The sequence below is a fragment of the Ambystoma mexicanum genome, chromosome 1p (genome assembly GCF_040938575.1).
Source record: "Ambystoma mexicanum isolate Mex_15411 chromosome 1p, UKY_AmexF1_1, whole genome shotgun sequence".
Lineage (NCBI taxonomy): Eukaryota > Metazoa > Chordata > Amphibia > Caudata > Ambystomatidae > Ambystoma > Ambystoma mexicanum.
In genome coordinates, this window is record NC_090921.1 from 1099945961 (window position 1) to 1099969858 (window position 23898).

General features: G+C 48.6%; 1 protein-coding gene across 1 annotated transcript; it reads left to right on the forward strand.

Moving 5' to 3' along the window:
• Positions 1–19367: 19367 nt before the first annotated feature.
• Positions 19368–20312, forward strand: LOC138526032 (olfactory receptor 8U9-like). Its single transcript, XM_069636374.1, has one exon. The coding sequence runs from the start codon at positions 19368–19370 to the stop codon at positions 20310–20312; it is 945 nt and encodes a 314-aa protein (XP_069492475.1).
• Positions 20313–23898: the final 3586 nt, after the last annotated feature.

The following is a 23898-nucleotide window of genomic DNA, read 5'->3' on the forward strand; positions in this document are numbered from 1 at the left end:
CAGCAAGGAAGAGATCACGATATGTGGCAGCAATTCTAGACTGGATGCCACCTTAGTCAGTAAAGGAACTACAACAATTTGTCAGTTTTGCCAACTTCTATCGTAAATTCATAGCAAACGTTTGCAGGGTCATCTTAACTTTGATGGCTCTATTGAAAAAAGGGTATGCTTCTCATGGACTCTGGCAGCAGAGGATGCTTTTGAGACATTGAAGAAAGCTTTTTTCCACTGCTCCAATCTTGATGAATCCTGACCAAGGTAGGGATTTCATTGTAGAGATGGATGCCTCCACCAAAGCTTTGGGAGCAGTACTGAAACAAAGCTCAGAAACCGGGGAGGAGTTACTCGTTGCGTACATGTCCAAGACTTTATTGTCAGCGGAACCATTTCCACTGTCCTGTAAGAGGAACTCTTAGCCATCAAACAAGCCTTCCAAGAATGGAGTCATCTTCTTCTAGGTTTCAAATACCCCATTAAGGTTCGAACAGATCATCAGAATCTGAAGAGCCTGCAAAATGCTGAGACACAGAAAAGCCATCAGGCCCGTTGGGCACATTCTTTCTCCCCTACAACATCACCTTCACAATGCTTCATGGTAAAGCCAATTTTTTTGGCTGATGCTCTCTCCAGGGAATCAACTCCCTCTAGTTCTAGTTTTCAACCAGAAAAGTTATTTCCAAAGGCCATGTTTATTTTTGCTGTGACACATTTTCTACAGTCAGTTAAACTGGAAACCGCCAAATTATTGGAGACATACCAGGAGGTGATCCAGGGACATTGACTGACATCGGATGATGGTCTACTCTTCCATAACCAGCAGGTCTTTCTATCCTCTCTTGCTATACAAAGGGGTGGCCTTAGGATGTGCCATGACACAGTGAGGGATGCCCATCGGGGAACGAGTGGTATGTTAGACTTACTACAAAGATTCTGTTGGTGGCCTACTATTGGGTCAGATGTAAATGATTATGCCTCCAGCTGTGTTGCTTACAAACCAAAGTACCTCGACATCCTCCTTTAGGTCAATTGGTGGCTTTAGTATTACCACAGAGACCATGGCAAATTATCTCTTTGGAGTTCATCGTTGATTTGCCCGTCTCGGGTGGTAATGCCGCCATTATGCTCACCATACTATTTCACGAAAATGGCTCACTTTGATGCTCTACGCCATATACCTATGGCTGCCCAGATGCCTAATTTCTGCATAGACGACATCTTTGTGCGCCATGTTTAGACTGGGGTCCTACCAGCTAAATTGTGGTAACACGTATAAACAGATTAGTATTAACCAATGAACTGCTATGTTAGAACACTATAACATAAAATATATTTGACGAGGTTTGACCCAACCAACAACTCCTTCATTGGAAGAAACACATTTTCTTTACAGCCACTCCACACAATGCCACGCTTAATGCATCAATGCTAGGATCAACAACAATCATCACAGTCATGTGACACACTTGTTATAACATCAGAAAGTCTATCCAGTTATGCATGAGTGGGTGTAGCATCTCTGTAAACACACAGCAGTGCAGATGCAGTGTTTATCTACGCCATGCCCAGGGTACTTCTCAATCAATGGTTCCAATTTGTTCTTCAGAAGCACACTACCTGCCGTGGCGCTTAAGCCTCAGGCGTGTAGCAGAAACCCTAGTAACGCTGCTGCCTACTAATAACAATCTGTACATTCTGGAGCTCATTTTGCTGACGTAATTTGACAGCACAGCGCTGTTACGTTAACATTTTGGAGATGATTTTCCATGGGGTGTAAGGTGAATGAAAGGCATAAAAGTCTTGCGTAAGGCTTTAACACCTTTCATCATGTCACACCCCATTTTCAAGTGGATTTTGGGCAGAGAAAAGGGGCGGAACATGCTTTTCCACCAACTGCTCCCCTCGCCACCATACAAGTGCTCCAGCATTTGCACTGGCATAGAATTTCATACCGGTATAAATTCTGGAGATCTCTATGGGGTCCGCCTGCTTTATGGACCAGCAAAAAGTGGCCGGACCCCATAGGGATCCATTGTAAACGCTGACTGCCATGCTTGTATAGCATTCAGCATTTACAATTGAAATTGAATGCTGTCTGACATGTGAGACTGAAAAGACATGGAGGTATGCCTTTTTACCAGAGCATTGTCTTTTTTTTATCAGCTTTCCACCCTTGAATATCAAACAGCTATTAGGGTGGCAAAACAAATATACTTTAGTAGTAGAATTGAACAGGCTATTAATCAGCCAAGGGCTCTTTTTGCAGTTGTTCAATCTCTCGCCGTGCAGGCTAAGTCCCAACCTGGTATCTCCAATTCACAGTAACTATGTGACTCTCTCTTTTTTTAAAACAGAAGATAGTTAGCATCCGAGAAGGCATTATCACATCCTGCCCCTCTGTTTCGCAAAATCCTTCTCTTCCCGTGGCCTTATCACTGCCGCCAAATCGGTTTCGCAGTGGTCTTTGTTCCCAATGTTCTGTGGGGAGGAAGTACTGGCTGCGTTCAATGGCCTCAAGTTTGCATCTCCTCAGGATTCAGTTCCGTTATCTGTTCTTAAAGATATCTTTGGAGACATTGTGGTACGTCTTACTGAGGCTGTCAATGATTCCTTTACTTCCGGGATCCTTCCTGACAACCTGAAATATGCTCTTGTCATTCCTTTGCTGAAAACGCCTGGTCTCGATCTGGCGGTGCTGTCTAATTTCAGCCTTACTATCTTGTCTGATAAAGTTGTTGGAATCCTTGGTGTCCCCACTTCCCAGTACCTTCTTGGAATTGTTAAATTTCTTTGATCCATTTCAATGTGGGGTTTCGTCCTGGCAGGGGTACGGAGTCGGTCTTGGTCTCTGTTGTAGGCGACCTGACTCGTCTGGTCGACCAGGGTGGCGTGGGTGCTCTGATTTTGTTAGATTTATCAGCAGCTTTTGATACCATGGACCACTCCACCCTGATCTCCCGGTTCTCCACTGCTGGTATCTCTGGTCAAGTACTGGCCTGGTTCTCCTCTTTCCTGAGAGGACGCTCTCAGTCTGTTTCTCTTTGACCTTTTTCCTTTTTACTCTCAGGTGTTCTCTCTTCTGTGTGGTGTTTCCCAGGGCTCCTCACTGTCTCCCACCTTGTTTAATCTATATATCCAACCTCTTCTGGCTATAATCCATACCTTTGGCCTGCTATGCTATTCCTTTGCCAATGATACCCAACTCATTGTTCAGTTAGAACTTACTACATCTGAAGGGGCAGGCCTACTGAAAAAATGTCTGCTAGCCATTGGTGAGTGGATGGCAAGAAATGGGCTTAAACTTAAGGGTAGAAAAACTGAGGTGCTGGTAGAGGGAATGGTTACTCCTTCCTTGTTTTGGACCTCAGAGTTCTGGCAGGAGAGTCTTGGCCCTTTTCCTCAGCCGATCTCTTAGGTTAAAGACCTATGTGCTAAAATCTTGGCCTCTCTTTCTATGGTCTCTTATGTTTGTCAAAAAGCTCATTTCAAGTTACGGACTCTCCGGAAAGTCCTGCCTTGCATTCCCGTTAAGTTCCACGCTAATGGTCATTAGCAACATTGACTTTTGTAACGCCCTCTACCTGGCCCTTCTAAAACATCTCTTGTGGCGTCTCCAGCTGCTGCGAAATTCGGCAGCCAGAGCCGTTCTTCGCCCTCTTGGGGTACCCAAATGACTCCTCTGTTGCGACATCACCATTGGCTCCCGGTGGAGCAACGTATTAGGTTCAAGGCACTGTGCATAGTACACAAGGCCATCTACGGTTTAGGTGCTGAAATCCTTCAGAAGACATTTGGCCTGTACATTCCTTCCAGGTCATTATGTTCACAGGATCTGAAGACCATGCAGCCCTGAGGGTCAGGCTTGCCGCATGGGTGGGTGTGCCTTCTCAGTGTCAGCTGCAAACGCCTGGAACCAGCTTCCTCTACTTCTGCGCAGTACTGAATCCCATCTATTGTTCTGTCGAGCGCTTAAGACTTTTCTGTTTTAGCTTTTTTTGCGGATTGGACAGCCGTCCCTTTAGCCTAGCGCCAAGATGCATGTTGCTCTCTACAAGTTTCCTTAAGAGAAGATAAGGCTGTATTTCATTTCAATTGTGAAGACTGTTTACTATGCACGCAATTTAATTGTAATTGTGAGCGCTGCCAGATAGGCGAGCCTGGCACGCGGTGTCCACAGTAAAAAGTAAATGCTGGCTGGCATACCAGCCAGCGCTTACTTACTTTGCACTGCAGAGGGCAAAAGGGGGCTTACACGCCTGTAGGCCCCCTTTAGCCCTGCACATTTGAACCCACGTTAACGGAATGGCCCCAGCCATAAAATTACATCAAGGAGCAAAATTAGCTATTTTAACGTACCTGGCACCCAGCCGCCAAATTTTCATCCTTTGCACTGCTCAGGGCAAATCTGCAGCACAAAAGGTGGCCTTTTGCCCCACACCTTTGAATTCTGCAGTGCAAATTGAGTAAACGCTGTCTGACATGCATGCCAATACTTTTAATTGTGGCCGCCACTTGCCATGCTCTAGCGAATGGTACGACAGGCTCCCGCGCCCTACAAAGGAGGGCCCCTCGACGGGGCCCCCCCCTTAGTGACGACTGCCTCACAAGGCACGGTGGCGCGAGGAGTCGGGGGGTGGGGTGAGGGGGGGGTGTGCGCCAGGCATCACTCCACCCTGGTGAGGGAGTGGAGGGGCGGGTGACGTCATCACCCGCGCGCCCATTTGGGGCTTAAATACACCCGGTCTGAAGACGCAGGGTCTCTCTCTGCCGGCTTCCCTCCTACGTTGCAACTCGCAGACGAAATCGCTCCTTACTTCGGTGTTGCAGTTGTTGGAAGTGTCGAGGAGGTTTCCAGGACGTTCCGGTACGGTGTCCAGTCCAGAGGTTTCCTGTGTCGGAGGTTTTCGTTCCAGCTCGAAGGTCGAACGGCGTCGCAGGGGAAAGATAGAAGGTACGGGCCGAGGGAGTTTGGGGGGATTTTGTTGTTGGTGGGGTGGGTAGGTGGGGTGCACGGTCGGTCCGGGGTTGGTGGGGGCCAAGGGTGTCCAGGCGCCACCGAGTCTTTCTCACAGGGTGGTGGCGGGGGGCTCGGGATGCGCGGTTCACTGTCGGGGGAAGTATGGGCGGGCTCACATGTACTGGGGTGGTGGGGTGGCAGGGGCGATCGTCCGCCAAGCAGAGCTGGGTTCGGGCGTGCATTACTTTAAGCCCACAGGGGTCAGGATGGAGCAAAAGGGAGCTGATGAGTCGGGTGGGGGTTTTTTGATGGCCCCAGGAACGGCAATTTGAAGGGGGGGGAAGCGGAAGCGGCCTCGGTGCCTTGTGGCAGGGGGGGGCAGGGCATGCAGGGCTGGCGGCACATGGCGGGGGGACACAACCAAGGCATACAGGTGCCGGAGTTGGACGCGGGGGTTCTGCCGTCGGCGCCACTGCTTCCCGAAACGGCACGGGGTTGGGTTTGCATGCTTGCTGGCATGCACGCGCATGGCGGTATGTCGTACAATTACGACTTGGGCAGGCCCCCGCTGAGCCTTTTCGCAAGCCATGGAGACATTGGGCCGGGCATGGTGGACCGGGATTAGTGTCGAGGAATTGCTCGGGGCGTGGGCGGCGCAAAAAAAAAAAAAAAAAAAGACGGATGGCAGCGGTGGGGGTCAAGGGATTGTGGCATGCATGTGTGGAATGGGTTGGTCTCTTAGGGCGCCATTCCACCAAAAAAAAAAAAAAAAAAAAAAAAAAAATTTTCCTAGGGCTGCAGGGTTGTAGACGAGCGTTGCTTCCCCCAGGCACCTTTCGAGTGGCGTAGTTTGCCACGGTGCAGCGCAGGCAGTGGGGGAGGGCAATGGAGGGGCAGGAGGGTTGGAATTAGCAGAGGCCGAATATTGGGGACAGGATCTGCCGGGGTGCCATCGGTGTTCATTAGTTTTTGCGCGCGCGATGGCAATTACAGGGGACGAAGTTGCGCACACGTGGGGTGCACGAAGCGAAGGCGTCTGGGGTAGGCCGGTTGCCGTGCGAGGCAGGTTGAGCAGGACAGGCCTGCAGGGGCGAGCACAGCAGTGAGAAAGAGAGAGAGGGGGAGAAGGCGGGGGGAGAGGGAGCGGTGGTGTGGAGCAGCCATGTCAGCCCGGCAGCGTTCAGGTCGATGAAAAAAAAAAAAAAAAAAAAACCTCTCACCCTGCCTTTAGAGCCGTGCCTTCGTTTGCTGCTGTGTGCAGCTAAAGCTTTGGAAGCTTGATAGCCTTCATAGCCGCGACATACCCCAGACAATTGGGCGTTTGGGAAACCAGGCGCTGCCGTAGTGGTAGTAACTGACCACTTATTACAACAGCTGTTGCATAAGAGTTGGTCGGAAGGGCGTATGGTCACATTCTGCTACCTAAGGGGAGAAGGGCAGCGGACTCCCAGCCATGTCGGTTGCTGGCGTTCCAGCTCCTGTTCGTGTGGATTGTTCCTGCTCCGGTTTCGTGTGAAGGAGTTTCGAGGTTCGCGTGAGGTAGGAGCCGCGGTTCGAGCCGGGCAGGAGAGTCGCAGTGCTGATAAGGAGATAGGAGGTACGTGAATGTGGAAGGCCAGTTTTATAGCTCAATTGGTTATAGGTTGTAGAATAAATGCTTAACTGTGGGGCCCGAGGGTGTTATTAGAATAGAACACAGTCGGAGTCGGCAAGTTAGGCAGCTGGGGCCGGAGTGGTTTAAGGAAGGAATGCAGAGAGGGGGAGCGAGGGTGCGTGCGGCCGCCGCGGCGCACAGAGGCAGGTACAGGCCCAAATAGTGAGGGGGCAACCTGACATGGGGCGAGCTGGTACATTGTTTTAGCTGCCGGTTGGCAACGCAGAAGAGTACGGGGACGGGGGCCTGTAGCACGCGGGTCGAAGTGGAAACGATTTCTTGGGACGCATCATAGATTTGTTGGGTCGCGTCACCGTAGGTAGGCTAGGGTGGGGGTTGGGCACCATACATTTGTTGTTTCAATTAAAAAAAAAAAAAAAAATTGGATCAGGAACCAGGCAATCCGGAAATTGGCCAAGGTTCTGTTGCCGTACAGCAGGGCCCAGGGGTTGCGGAGGGGGGATGGGGGGGACACCATGGTGGCTCAGGGGGAGTGTTTAATGGCATGCACATGGGGGCGTTTTGGGGGGATGGGAGCGGTCGAGGTCTGGAGCGCACAGTGATGCAAAGCGGGAAGATAGTCTTGGGCAAGTTGGATATGGGCTTTTCAGTTCGGTCGTCGCAGCAAAGGGGCCAGACCGGGGATGTGCGATGGTATACACACTACTGGATACGGCGGGGTGGGGAGGGGGTTGGTTCAGCCTGCGGGTATAGAGGCCCAAAAGCGATTGGGAGGGGGCGAAGGATGCAGGCAGGGTCGTCGTAAGAGGGATACGTTTTTGGGTCAGTGTGTACTTTTTGGTTTCAGTCCGTGGGGAGCAAGGTACGGGGAAGGTAAATGCTTTTACGGAAAATTTTGCATTAGACTATGTGGGAAAGGCAGAGGGCATCGCGATGGGTGGAGATCATGGGGATCGGGTCGAGAGGGGGCATTGTTGGGGGACGGTTGGCTTGGGTGCGGCCTTTTTTACTGGGATGGAATTAGGTAGCATAGGGGGTTACCTTGTACACGGGCCCTTTGCAGGAGTTGGAGCGCGATGGCCGCCGTGTGGTGAGAGGCGGTCAGACACGGGCTGTACCACCCGAACGCGCAGCATAAGTTTGTGCCCATGTCTGGGATAATTTAAAAGCACAGTTAGCAAGGCGGAGTGGTGGTACCGCCGCCGTGCAGATACATTAGGTGGCCGAGGCTCGGCACGTTTAATTTAACTGTGCATCGTGCGAGTTGTGCGCCGTGAAGACAGACTACTGATGTTTGTAATATCGGCGAAGAACTACCGAAAGCGCCCTTACTGACTCAGTGCCCTAGTAATTTGCAGAGCGGTGCGCACCCGCGAAAGGTTCCACACACTCAAATATTCATAATCGTATACTGCGTGGAGGGGGGGTGGTGTGGTGCGAGGAACCAGTGCCTCGGCTGGTGGCCGTACCGCGTGGGGCCTTCTTTGATGACTGTAATGTAGCCATTGTGCCACCGATGGCTGTTACTTACGTTAATATGCAGGCACGCTTTGCATTCTGGGATATGTAGTTTTTGTTTAAGCCTCAGGTTTGTGGGCCTACAGCACCCAGCAAGTAATGCTTTTAACTCAAGCCGGTCAAGTGACACAGCGAGTAGAGCGCTCGCTTTGACTTCGGTGCAGAGCCTGCTGACGCAGGTTCGAATCCCGGCAGGACCAAACTCAGCCTTTCATCCTTCAGAGGTTGACACCGTGGGTAATGATAAGCAGCGCTCGGATACCCGAGGGTTCGTAGTGCGGTATAAATGCCAAATTATTATTATTTGCGGGTTAGCGGCTTTTATTATTTGCAGGGTTAGCTGCTTGCCGTCCAGGTCCCACAGCTGCTGGTGAACTCTGACTTGTTCCGGCGACCGAGCATGTTCTATTTTAATGCACGGCATACATTTCTGGGGTTTGCTGGTGTGGCACCACGAGGGGAATGGTGGTGGCACTTTCGCAGTAGGGAACGTTTTGATATTTTGCAGCATTTCATAAGGAGAGGGGGCACGCTTTGATAAGGAAGCTAAGCTCCCGTTCACATTGTAGTGCTTCATCAGTCGGTGTGGCTCGAACTGGTATCACCGTAGGGCGGCTACTTAAAGGTGGGGGTTCAAGCCTGCAAGGTTTGAAATGAGCACCACACACCGGGGTAATAATAAACAGGATACCTGAGGTTTCGCAGCGCTAAATAAAATGCAAAATTATTATTAAAATTTTCGGAATGGTTGTAGTTACGGGGCATCACAGACTGATGGTTAATGACCCAGGCTGAAAAGGGGTCCCAATAATGACAAGGCTATTAGAGTACAGCGCGCAATTAAGGTATATGGGTTTCTGTATGTTCATTGAGCCACACAGCAAGTGACACTGTGCCTCTTTCTGGGTCTGCCATGGGCGCGTTTTTTAAGGTCCGGTTCAAGGTTGAAGATCAGAGAACTTTTTGTGTGCAACAGTAGTACAGCAGCGATAAGGCCCGCCAAGGGGTCACAAGGCAAATGGCAGGACGGTTGTGCGCCGGGGTCCGTTAGTGCGCTTCCGGCCGTGGTGGGGGGGGGGTGTTTGGTTTCCCAAGGGGCATGGTGGCAGTGGCCACAGCGCCGACCATTAGGGATAATTTGCTTGCAATCTATAGTGGGATGGTCGCGTTTCAAATGTTTTGTTGCATAAGGGGGGGGGGATGTTCATACCTCGGGATCGTGCTGTTTATACGGTTTTGCAAGGCTAAGATTACCAATGTCATATGGGTTAGTGGGTAAAGGAGGCTATTTGCGTCCTGCGGTGTGCTCAAAGTAGGCGTTGAGTTCATTTGTATATACCTTTCGTCGGCATTGCAGATCCAATGTACTTAACAGGCACTTAATCAAAACACGGCATGGCAGTTGCACTTAAAAAGGAGAGGTGGAGGGTTGGTCAGTAAAAAAAAAAAAAAAAAAAAAAATAGTAGCTGGTTTCGGTTTCGTCACTTTCAGCAGAGCCCGCAGCCATCAATTTTGTCACAATCATCTTTGTAGATGTGGCGGAGGGCGCAAAAAATGGGCTGCATGGGGACCGACTGAGGGCACTTACTGCGGGCGCATCACAAATGGGTTTGAAACTGTTGAGAACAGAGATTATTATTAAGGACGTTCCAAGGACGTTCACTGCACAATCTCGCTTTTTCGCTACTTACCAGTGTCCCTTAAGGTTGGGAGTTTTACAATGTTCACAGGTTCCAAGGAGTAAGATTAACCTACAAACAGATACAGGAAGAGAGCGTTTGGTTAGAACAATTGGCAACTTGGGTACGCCTACAGATGCCCATGAGAGCGTAGTGGCGCATGGTTTTGCATGACTAGCAGTGGTTAAAATAGAGCATTTTGGGCAGGGTGCCGGGCAAACCACCCCGCTCTGGGATGGGCAAGTGATGGAGCGGCACAGGCGCAACCTCTGCCACGGGCTTTAGAAGTAGGATGGCCAACAGCGCGGTTTAAGCTAGGGCGAAGGAAGGGTGCGCAAGCCGGATCCCCCTCTCTCTCTTGCAGGAGAGGGGTGCTCTGGCAGGCGTGGGAAGGGGGGCAAAGGGAGGGGGCGCTAGGAGGGGGCTGATCACGCGGACGGTGACAGGGGGGTTGCAAGGAAGAGGGGGTGGGTGAGGGAGAGCGGACACGGGGAGGCGGGGTGGAAGAATGGGACAGGATTCTTAGCATACGGAAATAAGATGACATGGGTAAATCAGTCTATCAAATCAATAGTCATTAAGACATTGGGCCTCATTCCGAGTACGGCGCTAACCAATGGCGCTATTAACGCCTTGGTTGATGCCGTACCCGGGCCGGCAGCGCCTTGGTGGATGGCGGAATTACCGCCCCATTCCAAGGTTGGCGGGGCGGTAATTCCCCAATCCCCATTTACCCTTCCCCATTCCCATTCTTGCCCCATAGGGCATAATGGGAGTGGGGAAGGCGTTAATTACGCCACCGTAAATTACGGTGGCGTAATTAACATCAAGGTCCCTTAGCGCCATGGTTTTTAACACCTGCTAAAAGCAGGTGTTAAAACCTCCATGGCGCAAAGGGAACTCGGAGTATGGCGGTAAGGGATTACCGCCACCGCTCTCGTTAGCGGTGGCCGCTATCCCTTACCGCCATACTCGGAATGAGGCCCATTGCCTAGACAGATGCAACAACAGAAGTAATCAAAAGGCTTACAAATGAGGGCCCACAAGGAAGGGGGTGGATCATACCTAGGCAGACTTGGAGGGGGGCACATTCCCAAGGAGGCATTGAGGAGTCCAGGCGAAAATTGGGTATAAAACTAGGAAAATTCCTGATCAGCAGGGGCTTTGGATGGGTCAAGCACGCATTGATCAGCTTGAAAAATCCGGGTTGTTTTGGGGAAGACAAGGTCCACTTATCGGAGGTGGGGGTAAGGGTGATGGTGTACAACTTAAAAGATGCCCTAGAAGGCATGGGCTGCAGATGAGCTGCCGGCGGAGGCCATTCGGGGAGGGGGCACGAGTCGGCTCTGATTGGGCTTTGTCAACGATGGAAGGCCTTTAAAGGGTCCGAAACGCTCCCTCCCTAACCGTGGCTGGGGGGGGGGCCTCCGGTAAGGGAACGGAACGGTCAAGGGACGTGTTCCGAGGGCAGGACACCCTGCAGTCATGTGGGAGCAGAGTGCAGGCCGGAAAAAGGGTGAGGCCTGATGAAAACCTGCAGGTATGGTTGGCGGCATTCAGAGTCATGGAGCAGATAATAACGGAGAAGGACCACGACCAGGGGCCAGCCCTTCAACACTACAGAGAATGCGTGGTGGAGGAGCACAAAGTGGGGGGGCACGTTTTGGCTGAGGAACGACCTAAGGGGATGGGCTGCAATTGAACAGCGGTGGGGGGGCAGGGGAGAGTGTCGATTTGGGTTTTTTGCGAATAAAGGAAGCCTTTAGGGGCCCGAAACGCCCCCCCCACCTAGATCTGGGAGGGGGGGCCTCCATTTATGGAACGGAACGGTCAAGGGAAGACCTCTTTCGGCACGCCGCTGCCAGGCCAGTTGGCCCTCCTGCACATGTAAGCTGCAAACAGGAGGAGCACCAGCGGGGAAGGCTGCGACACAAGTCATCACGCCACCGGTTGTCAGCCGGAGGGCCTGCGTGCCTGTTGCGGACGGAGTGAAAGGGGTGAAAGGCGCATGGATAGTTTAACCGGGGATTCCTGAGTTAAGGCGACCAGGTGCATGAGGGGGAACTCACTACGGCCGGTGGCCCGCTGTGAGTCATGGCGGTGACACCGGTCGCAGCGACTGGTCTTTGGCAGACAAGCCCAGCGGATGTTACCTGGTGTTCCCATTAGAAAGTACTGGCGGAGACCACAAGGGGAACTGCACAGCCATCAGTTTATTAAGAACGGCGCCCAGGAGTATTAGACTCAGGGGAGGCCCACGTTAATGGGGAGGGTTAGGGGGCTTGGAAGACCTTTCCAACTCCAAAAGTGGGTGGGGGAAATGGGAAGTGCATCGTTGGAAACTGAAAATTGCAAAGCATCAATGAAGTCAGCAAGGGGGGGGTGAATTGAAAGTTTGCACTGTAAACAGGGCTCCGGCAAGTACGTTGGTAACTGAGGGGAAGGGTGGGCCCCTGGGAGATAGGGGGGGCTCAAGAGAAGGGGGCCCTTTGGGATTGGCACCCTTTGGGATTGGCAGCTTAAGGAGATCAAAAAGAAACCTGGGGGGAGGGCCTTGGAGTGCGGGGGCTAGGGGCCAGGAGGAGCAGGGGGGTTAGTTGGGGTGGACCCCCCGAAGCGAAAGGCGGGGGAAGAGGAGGGGGATAAGAAGGATGCTGGGGCTCTGGGGGATAGGTATGCGCTTGATGGATGGGGCTCTCTAGAACAGGAGGGCGCGATGGGGGCCGGAGGGGATGGGACAACTAAGGCGGCAGGGAGAGCTCGGGCTGATCGGGGTCTTGGCTGAAAGGGGGAGAGGGGCTCCCTGGTAGGATGGGCTGGAGGAAGACCTGTTTGGGGAGAGAAAGTTAACTATGATCAATAAGCCAACCCGGGGAAACGGGAAGAGAGAATCCAGGGGAAAGGGAGCAAGAAGGGGAAAAGAAGACCGGAACGCATCCTTTAGAAGGAGCCTAAGCGGAAATGAAGAATGGAAAGAAATTAAAGCACGAAATAAAAATTGCACTTAAATAGCGTTGGGGAAAGAAATGAAAAGAAAAATTGCAAAATAAAGAAATGGCCAAAGGGTAGAGAGGGACTGCTGAGGAAAGGACTGGGCGCCCGCGTCGGGTCCCCCAAGGACCCGAGGGGGCAGGGGGGGGAAAGTTGCTTGCTCTCAGAGTAGAAAATCCTGAGCGTGAACGGAACACCTGTAAGATAACTCCTGACTTTATGTGTAATAAAGTTTGCTGTGGCAATTTTTCTCCCACTCAACCTACTGGTCTCTGCCTATCCTTTGGGTGGATGGGGGTTGGGTTGCTTTGGGAGGAGGGTAGTTGGGAAGGAGTGAGAGTCGGAATGTGGAATGAGAGCTGGGGGGCGGGGGGGTTATTGGGAGCAGCATGGGCGGCCACTGTGCCACCCCACTGAGGGTGTCGGCGCTACGACGGGCTCCCGCGCCCTACGAAGGAGGGCCACTCGGCGGGGGCCCCCCCTTAGTGACGACTGCCTCACAAGGCACGGTGGCGCGAGGAGTCGGGGGGTGGGGTGAGGGGGGGTGTGCGCCAGGCATCACTCCACCCTGGTGAAGGAGTGGAGAGGCGGGTGACGTCATCACCCGCGTGCCCATTTGGGGCTTAAATACACCCGGTCTGAAGACGCAGGGTCTCTCTCTGCCGGCTTCCCTCCTACGTTGCCCTCCCGCCCTCCCTCTTTACAATGTTGTACTGATGTGTGATGTTTTTTCTTGCAGATAAGCCCAGCGGATGTTACTTGGTGTTCCCATTAGAAAGTACTGGCGGAGACCACAAGGGGAACTGCACAGCCATCAGTTTATTAAGAACGGCGCCCAGGAGTATTAGACTCAGGGGAGGCCCATGTTAATGGGGAGGGTTAGGGGGCTTGGAAGACCTTTCCAACTCCAAAAGTGGGTGGGGGAAATGGGAAGTGCATCGTTGGAAACTGAAAATTGCAAAGCATCAATGAAGTCAGCAAGGGGGGGGTGAATTGAAAGTTTGCACTGTAAACAGGGCTCCGGCAAGTACGTTGGTAACTGAGGGGAAGGGGGGCCCCTGGGAGATAGGGGGGGCTCAAGAGAATGGGGCCCTTTGGGATTGGCACCCTTTGGGATTGGCAGCTTAAGGAGATCAAAAAGAAACCTGGGGGGAGGGCCTTGGAGTGCGGGGGCTTGGGGCCAGGAGGAGCAGGGGGGTTAGTTGGGGTGGACCCCCCGAAGCGAAAGGCGGGGGAAGAGGAGGGGGATAAGAAGGATGCTGGGGCTCTGGGGGATAGGTATGCGCTTGATGGATGGGGCTCTCTAGAACAGGAGGGCGCGATGGGGGCCGGAGGGGATGGGACAACTAAGGCGGCAGGGAGAGCTCGGGCTGATCGGGGTCTTGGCTGAAAGGGGGAGAGGGGCTCCCTGGCAGGATGGGCTGGAGGAAGACCTGTTTGGGGAGAGAAAGTTAACTATGATCAATAAGCCAACCCGGGGAAACGGGAAGAGAGAATCCAGGGGAAAGGGAGCAAGAAGGGGAAAAGAAGACCGGAACGCATCCTTTAGAAGGAGCCTAAGCGGAAATGAAGAATGGAAAGAAATTAAAGCACGAAATAAAAATTGCACTTAAATAGCGTTGGGGAAAGAAATGAAAAGAAAAATTGCAAAATAAAGAAATGGCCAAAGGGTAGAGAGGGACTGCTGAGGAAGGGACTGGGCGCCCGCGTCGGGTCGCCCAAGGACCCGAGGGGGCGGGGGGGGGAAAGTTGCTTGCTCTCAGAGTAGAAAATCCTGAGCGTGAACGGAACACCTGTAAGCTAACTCCTGACTTTATGTGTAATAAAGTTTGCTGTGGCAATTTTTCTCCCACTCATCCTACTGGTCTCTGCCTATCCTTTGGGTGGATGGGGGTTGGGTTGCTTTGGGAGGAGGGTAGTTGGGAAGGAATGAGAGTCGGAATGTGGAATGAGAGCTGGGGGGCGGGGGGGTTATTGGGAGCAGCATGGGCGGCCACTGTGCCACCCCTCTGAGGGTGTCGGCGCTAAGAAGTCTTCCCAATTGAAATGAAATGCTGTTTGACATGCGAGAATGTCAGAAAGCCTTTAATTCCAATTCTAAACGCTTAATGTCAGGCGAGCATGGCAGTCAGCGTTTACAATGGAGCCCTATGGGGTCTGCCTGCTTTACCTCATAGGAATCTCCAGCATTTGCACGGGCATGAACATCCATGCCGGTGCAAATGCTGGGGCATTTGTTAGTGGCGAGGAAGGGAGTCGGCAGAAATGCAAGTTGCATTCCGTCCCTCTTCTCCGCCATACAAATGCTTGAAAATGGGGAGAAACATTAATGAAAGGAGTTAAAGCCCTACGCAATGCTTTTACGTCTTTCATCCATGTTTCGCCCCATGGAAAATGAGTTCCTCTGTGCTGCAGGACCACAAGACCTTCTTGCTGCCAGCATAGCATCCGTCGCAGTACTCGCGAATAGTGTTGCAATTTACGATACTTAATCTTCTCTTTGACACTATAGAAGCAATAAGCGGCGTACATGGCAGTGGGTGTATTCTGGGTTCCTAGCCACTAACATCACCATTAGCACACTGCCCCTGGGTTGAGAAGAGCTCTCTGGTGACTCCTTGGCATCTACTCAGCTCATCTTGTATCTGTAGAAGCTTTTGGGAGCTCAGCCACAGGGCAACGGTCACATTCCTCCCTCAACCTAGCTGCTGCTGGCACCAAATCAGGTTAGAATCCTGCAATGACAGGTACCTCGCTTTACTTTAGTATTGCCCAGGCCTCATTCTGCGCTGAAAGGTAGAGTGTGCCTCTTGAGATGCGCGCTTTTCATTTTAACCTGTAACACAACCAGGTGTTTAATAGACTGACATGTTCTTTCATGTCCTGGGGCATTCCCAGGCTTTCATGTTACCTCTTACCTGGCCTCTTTTTAACTTCCCGAGTTAAAGCAGAGGGAGCATTCTGTCAGCAGTGTCGTAGCAGCACGTGCTGATGGACTGGGTTTGTCCTGCCTACATACCCTGTGTGACAGGGCTTCCTTTCAGTGTTTAATTTGAGGGGGTGTTTGCCAGGGTTCACCCTGGCACGTATTGTCTCAGACTCACTTTAATTGTGAAGTGGTGATAGTCAGTGCAACCATCAACCATAATGAGCAGGTGTGAGCTGCAGTGTAACCCCAAATATGTCAACATTGTGGTGAGAAGCTATGGGTGGTGGCAGCAGTGGTGGGGAACTTCCCACCCGCAGTGTCACAGGAGTGCTAGAAAATAATTGGGCCCTGACATTTATTTACAAATCAAGCACTGCTTCCTTTGACGGGGCAGTGGGTCGTTTGGTGGGGAAGGGTCTGCTCCCCGACCACAGCTCTGCTCCGGGTTCACTGCTTCTCGGGGCTGTATGGAGACCAACGTGTTAGCAATTGTAGTGTTCTTGTGGCATCTTTCTTCCTCTACCATGTATACCTAGCAAACGGTTCTCATCCATTGCCATGTTACCACTGGACCTGATAAGTCCAATGGCTTCCTTACTACCATATTTGAGGCCTCATTCCAAGTAGAGCAGTGCTGTAAAAGTGTGGTGGTAGATCCAGTACTAATATCTGACACAACTGAGAAAGGTCATGTAAACCCAAAAAGAAAGAGCACTAACTCCTGACAGTCAGTAAACACAAAATTAGTTAATATGACTGCTACTTTTAATCCGTATTCGAAATATAAGTAGCCAGTGTTACATACGCACGGGGTAAACATGGGATACTCAAAAATACATAAAACATGTAGGTATAGTACACAAAAAGCACGACTCAAGAGCAAATTATTTGGTTGGAGTTTCAGCAATTACATGCTTTATGTACCCTCTGGGAGTGACAGGACACATGCCGAAGTAATTGCAGTACATGGGGTGTACGTGTGTAGTAGGGTAGGTTTCTCCTCTCGCTTTGGAGTTTGGTGCTGGATTGTGACTCCATACGGCTATTTCCACATAGCATTACTAGCAAAGCATGTTTTGGGGTTTTGGTGGGGTGTTAAAATGTTATTTTAATAGTGAGTAAAGTAAATAAAGAAAAGTCAGTTAGTAAATTAAATGTGGTTTTACAATGCTTAAATACCAAGATTGTCTTCATAAGGTAAATATGATAATTGCAAACCTAGTCGAACTTGAGTGGGTTCAAAATGTGCATGGATCACAAGTCATCTTGTCAATCTGGAAAAGTGAATACCCTTCATTTGAATAACAGACATAACTTCATGGCCGAAGGCCAACCGTCTTATGCACCGAATTATAGAAATACAGACTGCTATGCTTGACCAACAAGCGGCCATTTTAAACGTAGCAAGAATCGCCATTTTGCTTGTTAACCATTGCTCATTGCTTTCTGTCTAAACTGCTTTGCATCTTGCAATTCTTCGCGAATTCTGCTTACTCTGCTCAACTGTTAACATTGTTGTCTGAATATGAAAGGGCAAGGCCGCGGGACTGGGGAGTTCGTTGAAACTCCTCATGAGTAACCCAGAAAGGAATGCCCACGCTCCCTCTCTAGCTTCAGGGCATTTAATCATTTCACAGCTGCCAGCCAGTCTCGTACTGTGGTAGAATATGTTAGAATAAAGCAGCTAAAGGCTTGAATTATGCTCTTCTTATGGCCCCCCGTCGCAAAACCCTTTAGAGCGTGTCGGCTCCCGGGACACAAATAGTACCTCATAGATAGCAAAGCTTGGAATGTGGCTCTCCCCCCGTGTGCAGCTTGCTCCAAGAACAGAACCACTGTGTTCTGTTCAACAACTAGAAGATGCCTCCGCACTTTCTAATTGCACATTGTTACTAGAATAGACATCGAAAGTGTCATAATTGTCATACCGTCGGAAATGTCCATCGTCATCCCGAGTTCAAAGAAACTTAATAAAGGGGGTTGTTAAACATGACATTGCTGATTGTATGATATGCATTTTGATATGCATTTTGTATATATGTAACTGATGTACGTCCCTCGAGGTCTAGAAAATACACGTCGCGGGGCGTGAGACCAGAATTGGCCAATTGGGACTATTTTGCTTGCAATAAACCCTAGCATTGGGAATTTGAACCTTGTGTCTGGCGCATCTTTTCATGTATGGTTATTGCCTTGTTTCCATATCGCGAGGGACCCCTAGGGGCCCCTTTCAATCTAAAAGTAAACAGTTTATGTATAAGAAAGTGAAAGCATAGTCCCATGTTTTAGCTTTCTCTCTGATGTGTTAAATAGGATGTTGCCACAAAAAAGGTCCTCCCACAAAGGATGTGTCTTGTTGAAAGCAACAGTGCCTGGAAATTGCATTGTGGTTTCCCTGTTTGCTACGAGTGAATTTGATATCAGTAGTTATTAACTGAGCTCTGAACATTCTGATTGGTTGAGAGGAGGTCAATGACGATCTCCATGTTTTAATATTGGGTGTTTATCTGCTCATAGTAAATGTATAAAATAAACACTTTCCACAGTGTTCTATGGCAAGGTTCGATTGTAATTCTTGTCATTGAATCTCTCCTCAAAAGAAACACGATAAATGTGACTTGTGTCTGTAGCTTGGTTGTGGGAATTACCCACATGAAGTTGTCTAATGCCATCCAACAAAGTACGTTCACAAAATGCTTAAAAGAAATCTCTGGTGGGGAGTAGAGTTAAAAGCAAAAATGTGTTTCTTGTGTTGCAAATGTAAACTCTAAATCCTGCTACCAGGAATAATTGAACTCCATCCTGTCTTTGGAATGGAGGGGGGGTAGGCACTCCTCTTCCTCACTGGCAACATCAATGTCTTGGTGCCATTTGTACATTAAATGCGTGATTCTGCATGTTGCCAGAAATCCCCCACTCTTCGATGTCCATCAATCCCCATGAATCCCACCCACCGACACGCTTCACAGAATTGGATTTACCGATTTGGCTCTTTCCCCCACTGCCTTTTTGCCTAAATTGAAGGCTCTGTTCCACACACACCCTCACACTGCTACTCCCACTCCCACCCCAGCTACACTCAATTTCTTGCTCCTCTGACCCCCTTTACTTTGCCATATATAAATGGGGTACAGTGACCTATTACTGCCCATCTGCTAGCCTCTATACACACCCCTCGTCACCTCTCACTCCATTGTCACCGCTTGCCCCAGATCTACTTGTTTCCCTTTAGCTCTGCCACCAATGTTTGCGGCACTGCTACCCCTTGTCCCCATTTTTCCTGAGCTCCAGAGCAGTCTCTTCTGACTCTCCATATCACCACCACATTGCTTCCAGACACAGGACCCTTGCTGCAGCTCATTGGGCCCATGTCTCCATTTCCCACTGCCCTGCCATCCCTTCTCTGAAACAAAAAAGGACACCACAGCAGTTTGGTGGATAGATTGTTCACAAGCTGTGTTTGTCAATGAATCCAGTCGTCATGCCAGTGTTTGGCGAGCTAGCATTTGGTAGTTATGGCTATACGTGGGCTGAAGTGTATTCTTATGAGCATAGCCACAACAATTAGATTTGCATAAAACGTTTATTTAAAGGAAATGGAATTCCATCCTCAGATTTATAAGGATTATTGCTCAATATTAATGTCTTGTTTCCTCTACAGACAATTCTGATGGGACAAAATGGTGCCTACTAATGAAACAGCAGAATCATATTTGCTGCTCATGGTGTTCTCTGACTTCCCCTGGATGAAGATTGCACTTCCTGTGATTTTTCTGACCATGTACCTTGTGACCATTGTGGGGAACTTACTCCTGATCCTTCTCCGTAGAATTGATCCTCGTCTCCACACTCCAATGTACTTCTTCCTCAGCCACCTGTCCTTCATAGACATTTGCTTCACTACAACCATAGTGCCAAAAATGGTGTCTAATTACTTGACTGGGGATAAATCCATCTCGTTCCTGGCCTGTGCTGCACAGATGTTCTTCTCATTGGCATTGGGAGCCAGTGAATGCATTCTCCTTGCAATCATGGCTTTTGATCGCTATGTGGCTATCTGTCAACCTCTACGTTACTATGTCATAATGAGCACAACAACCTGCTTCCTACTAGCTGCTAGCTGCTGGACCTGTAGCATTGTGAATTCCTTGTTCCACACAGTATTTACATTCTTGTGGTCATTTTGTAAGTCAAAAGAAATTAAACATTTCTTCTGTGAAATCCAGCCCCTGCTCAGGTTGTCCTGTGCGGATACAACCATCCATGAAATGTGGGTATTTGCCACAGTTGTTATTAATGTTCTTTGCTCTTTTCTCCTCACCCTTTTCTCATACGCTCACATCATCTCCACCATACTAAAGATCAACTCCTCTGAGGGGAAATCAAAGGTGTTCTCCACCTGCTCCTCCCACCTCTTGGTTGTCATCATATTCTATGGGACGATTGTATCCACCTACCTGCGACCTATCTCCAGCTACAACCCAGAGAGGGACAGAGTGATCACTGTCCTCTACACAGTGGCCATCCCAATGTGTAATCCTATGATATATAGTATGAGGAACAAAGAAGTGAAGGGGGCCATGAAAAAAGCCATGGAGAAAACATGGCACATTCTCACAATCTAGTTTAAATAAGAAATGCTCTATGCAAAACTGGTTCACAGAGAAGTCATCCAGGGTTGAAATGAACACATACAAAATGTCATTCCTTTAAGCACCAGTACATATATGATATTGATACACCAACTATGTTTACAGCGCTAATAACGATGGCTAAATGAAAAAGATGTGCATATGGCAATAGTCCTGTACTACAGAGACTGAAGGCAGTACACTCCTAAGGCAGGGTTCTCCACACATCATTTGCAGCAGGACAACTGTAGAACTGACCAAAAGACTGCCACTCTACTTCCCAAAAGTGAACATCCAAATCTAAGTGCTTTTTTGGGGGGGGGGGGGTAATAGAATAACACTGAAAATGTAAAGACATTCTTAAAACTCAGAAACTGTGGCTACACCAGCAATGTTTGCCCACATGTTGGTGAAGGCATTGTACTAGATTTACTCTAGCTAACTAGACCTGCTTGATTGCAGGAAACTGGGAATTTTACTTCCTCTGGGACAAATGTCTGCAGGCATTTGTTTGTGTAAAATCTCATAAACACACAGAATAAATATAGCTAACAGCTTAATCAGTCTGGGATTCTCTTTCCTTAAAAATACTTTTATTACGGGAGCGACTTCCCTCTGGAATCACACTTCGCAGATAGTCATCCCTGGCCATGCGGCTTTGTACCTCTACCTCATGCAAATGTTGTTACAGTTAGCCAAGTGTGTTTTGGATTACATTTGTTTTTCACCATATTGGTCTCCGAGACGTTTACATGGGCACTGTTAGAAATAGTCCCTAGGCAGTGATGCAATATGGAGGTGTGATGCAGACCCTCCTTTGCACAGCAACCACAACTAGGTTATGTGGAAGGAATGCAGACATTTTTGAAGAATAGCAAGGAACAGAGACAGTTTATTATATTACATTGTACTTAGTAATCAACAAACAGCATGTTTCCTTCTAACATTTCAGCAGCAAACTGACCCGAACCCTAACACCCTAATATTTATTAGAAACAATATGACGATGAGAAGGAAACCTTAATGCTAATATTGAAGTTAGACAGCCTTGATTGGCCCTGGGAAAATGCCTTGCTCCACTTTAGGAGAGAGTCCCACTAAGTACTTCCTCCAATTCTCCCTTGATGTTCTCTGGTGCACCTGTTATGCCGATCAAGTGACCCAGAACCTTCTAGAAGTGCCCAGACACATTAGTAACCTTGGGGATACCTCCCACTTTCCTCAGATGCTATTACATTCCTATCGCCTTACATCCTTACAACAGTCTCCAATGTTCCAAATGTCCAGGACTTGTGATGCGTCACATTACCAATGCGCAATTTAAAAAATACACACTGCCAGCTGCCTAACGCCACACTGGCCTCATAATAAAATACCATGAGTTCCAACAACTGAGGTCTCAAAAAACTGCAGACAACCCCATTGGAAATAGTGTCATAGTGTTATTCATTAATGCAAAGGCATTTCTATGTTACATGTCCATGCCTTGAAAAGGTCCAATCCAAGAAATAGATGCAACATAAAACATGGGAGACTTCGAACCCACAGTGGACAAAAGAAATGACATCTTCACAGTGGCTTACTTGAAAATATATTAAGTTGGTCGGTGGACTGGGCATTTGAGCTGCTTCCTGGAATTGATATTCCTTCTAGAATTTAGCAGAGATTGTCAACCATTAGTATCAGTGATTGAAACATAGACTGTTAGAGATGTTGACTGGATGTTTGCATTCATTTTCTTATGTTGGTTTCCTTGGTTTATTTGGTTAGACCATGCTGATGGTTTATTACATAATTCAGGCAGTATATAGTTTGGTTGGAACTTGTTGGCCACAACAGATTAATGAAGTCACACATATAGTTTGTGGTTAACAGCTGAATTAATTAAATCGTCACCATATTGAGAATTACACTGGGATGCTTATAACATTACATTCACAAATGTTATATCTTTGATATGTTTGGTTGAAAAACAACATTAGTGTTTTTGCAATGCACTGTTTGAACAGTGGGATGGATATATTTTGGAAGTCGTATGTTATCGATTATTGGACCTATTGAAAATATGCTGACATGGAATAATACATGAGCTTCTGAAGTCACACAGAGGGTAAAAATCAAAAGTGAGATGAAACAAACAGTAATGCAAGTTTAACATCCAAGTATGCCATGCAAAACATGCCTAGATGATACATTATCTACCTACTATAAGAGCTATAAATCCAGACTCAGGAAAAAACACACATCTTCAGGAAGGTTCTGGATCTAAGATGTGCACTATCTGGTGCACTCCTGCAACCTTTGGATGTCACCTAACTCTATTTGAACATTCCACACAAAGATGGAATAGCTGCTTGCCAAAGATTCCTATGAAAAGCCACCAACATAACAGACACCCAATGTGAGTGATTCCTGTCCTCATGCTAATTGTACTCACCCACTACAACTTTTGTTTGAATCAGAAACACTTCCTACAAATCACTGGAATGGCAGTGGGCACAAAATGGAGCTTCAATATGCTACATTAATAGGTGTAATACAGGAAAACAGATATGGTGCATTACATGTATGTAACCATCAAAACATTAAAAAACACAAACAGTGACTCATATGAATATGAAACAACCCCTCTCACTCTATTGGGCCCATATAAAAATAGAATTGCCACATTAGTCAGTCAATTGTCCAGTGTTTTGATTAAACCCTGTCATTTCATTAAGTTGTTGACACAACTGGTTTTCGGCCTGTTTTGCAGTTTTGAAATTGCTCTTATTTCGACGGCCTTCATCAGGACAGAGGATAAATTTTGTGTCTCTTTCAATGAGCGTTCTTACCAGAGGTGCATGATACAATAGTGCATGCTAAGTGTCCAAATAAGAGCAATTTCAAACAGCTAAACAGGCCAAAACACAGTTGTGTCGACAACTTAAAGGATAGTTCCGGGACTTTTTTTTTATTGTCCCTACGGTTCGGCCATGTGTTTTTAAGCATAACTCGGTAGATCGTAGAAAACTTTCCTATGGACCTTACCCGACTTTTCGTCCATTAACGCACTCGAAATCAGCCGCCATTTTCTGATAATCCTATCATTTCCCCCCATCGTCCTGGCTCACCTGCGTTTGCGGCACTAAATCAAATCCCCCGCCCCTGAAACAGACTTTATCAAAACATTCATATTCCCCGCCTCTATCCGTGACGTGACTGTGCTGCGTAGGCAAACGTGCCCAGGCGTCTTCTACGCGACTCCACACAGAACCCGGAAACCAACACAGATTAGCTCACAACACAGCGCGCCACAATTCGCAATATGAAACTGTACTTTTAAATCAAACCGCAAGATTGTAAATTTGGTAAAGTACATTTATTTGACATCAAATGTTTAGAGAATATTCAGCGATTTGCATTTTTATTTGCTCAGGTTCCAAAAAGTTCGTTTTGAGGCACGCGATGTTCCTTTGCTGTACACAGGGTCTTAGATCATCTCACAATACAGCGCCACAATTCGGAATATGAAACTGTGGTTTAAAAGCAAACTGCAAGATTGTACATTTGGCAAAGTACATTTATTGGACATCAAATG

Excerpts from the sequence above, each read along its gene's own strand:
- LOC138526032 (XM_069636374.1), top strand. The coding sequence starts at position 19,368 with ATGGTGCCTACTAATGAAACAGCAGAATCATATTTGCTGCTCATGGTG.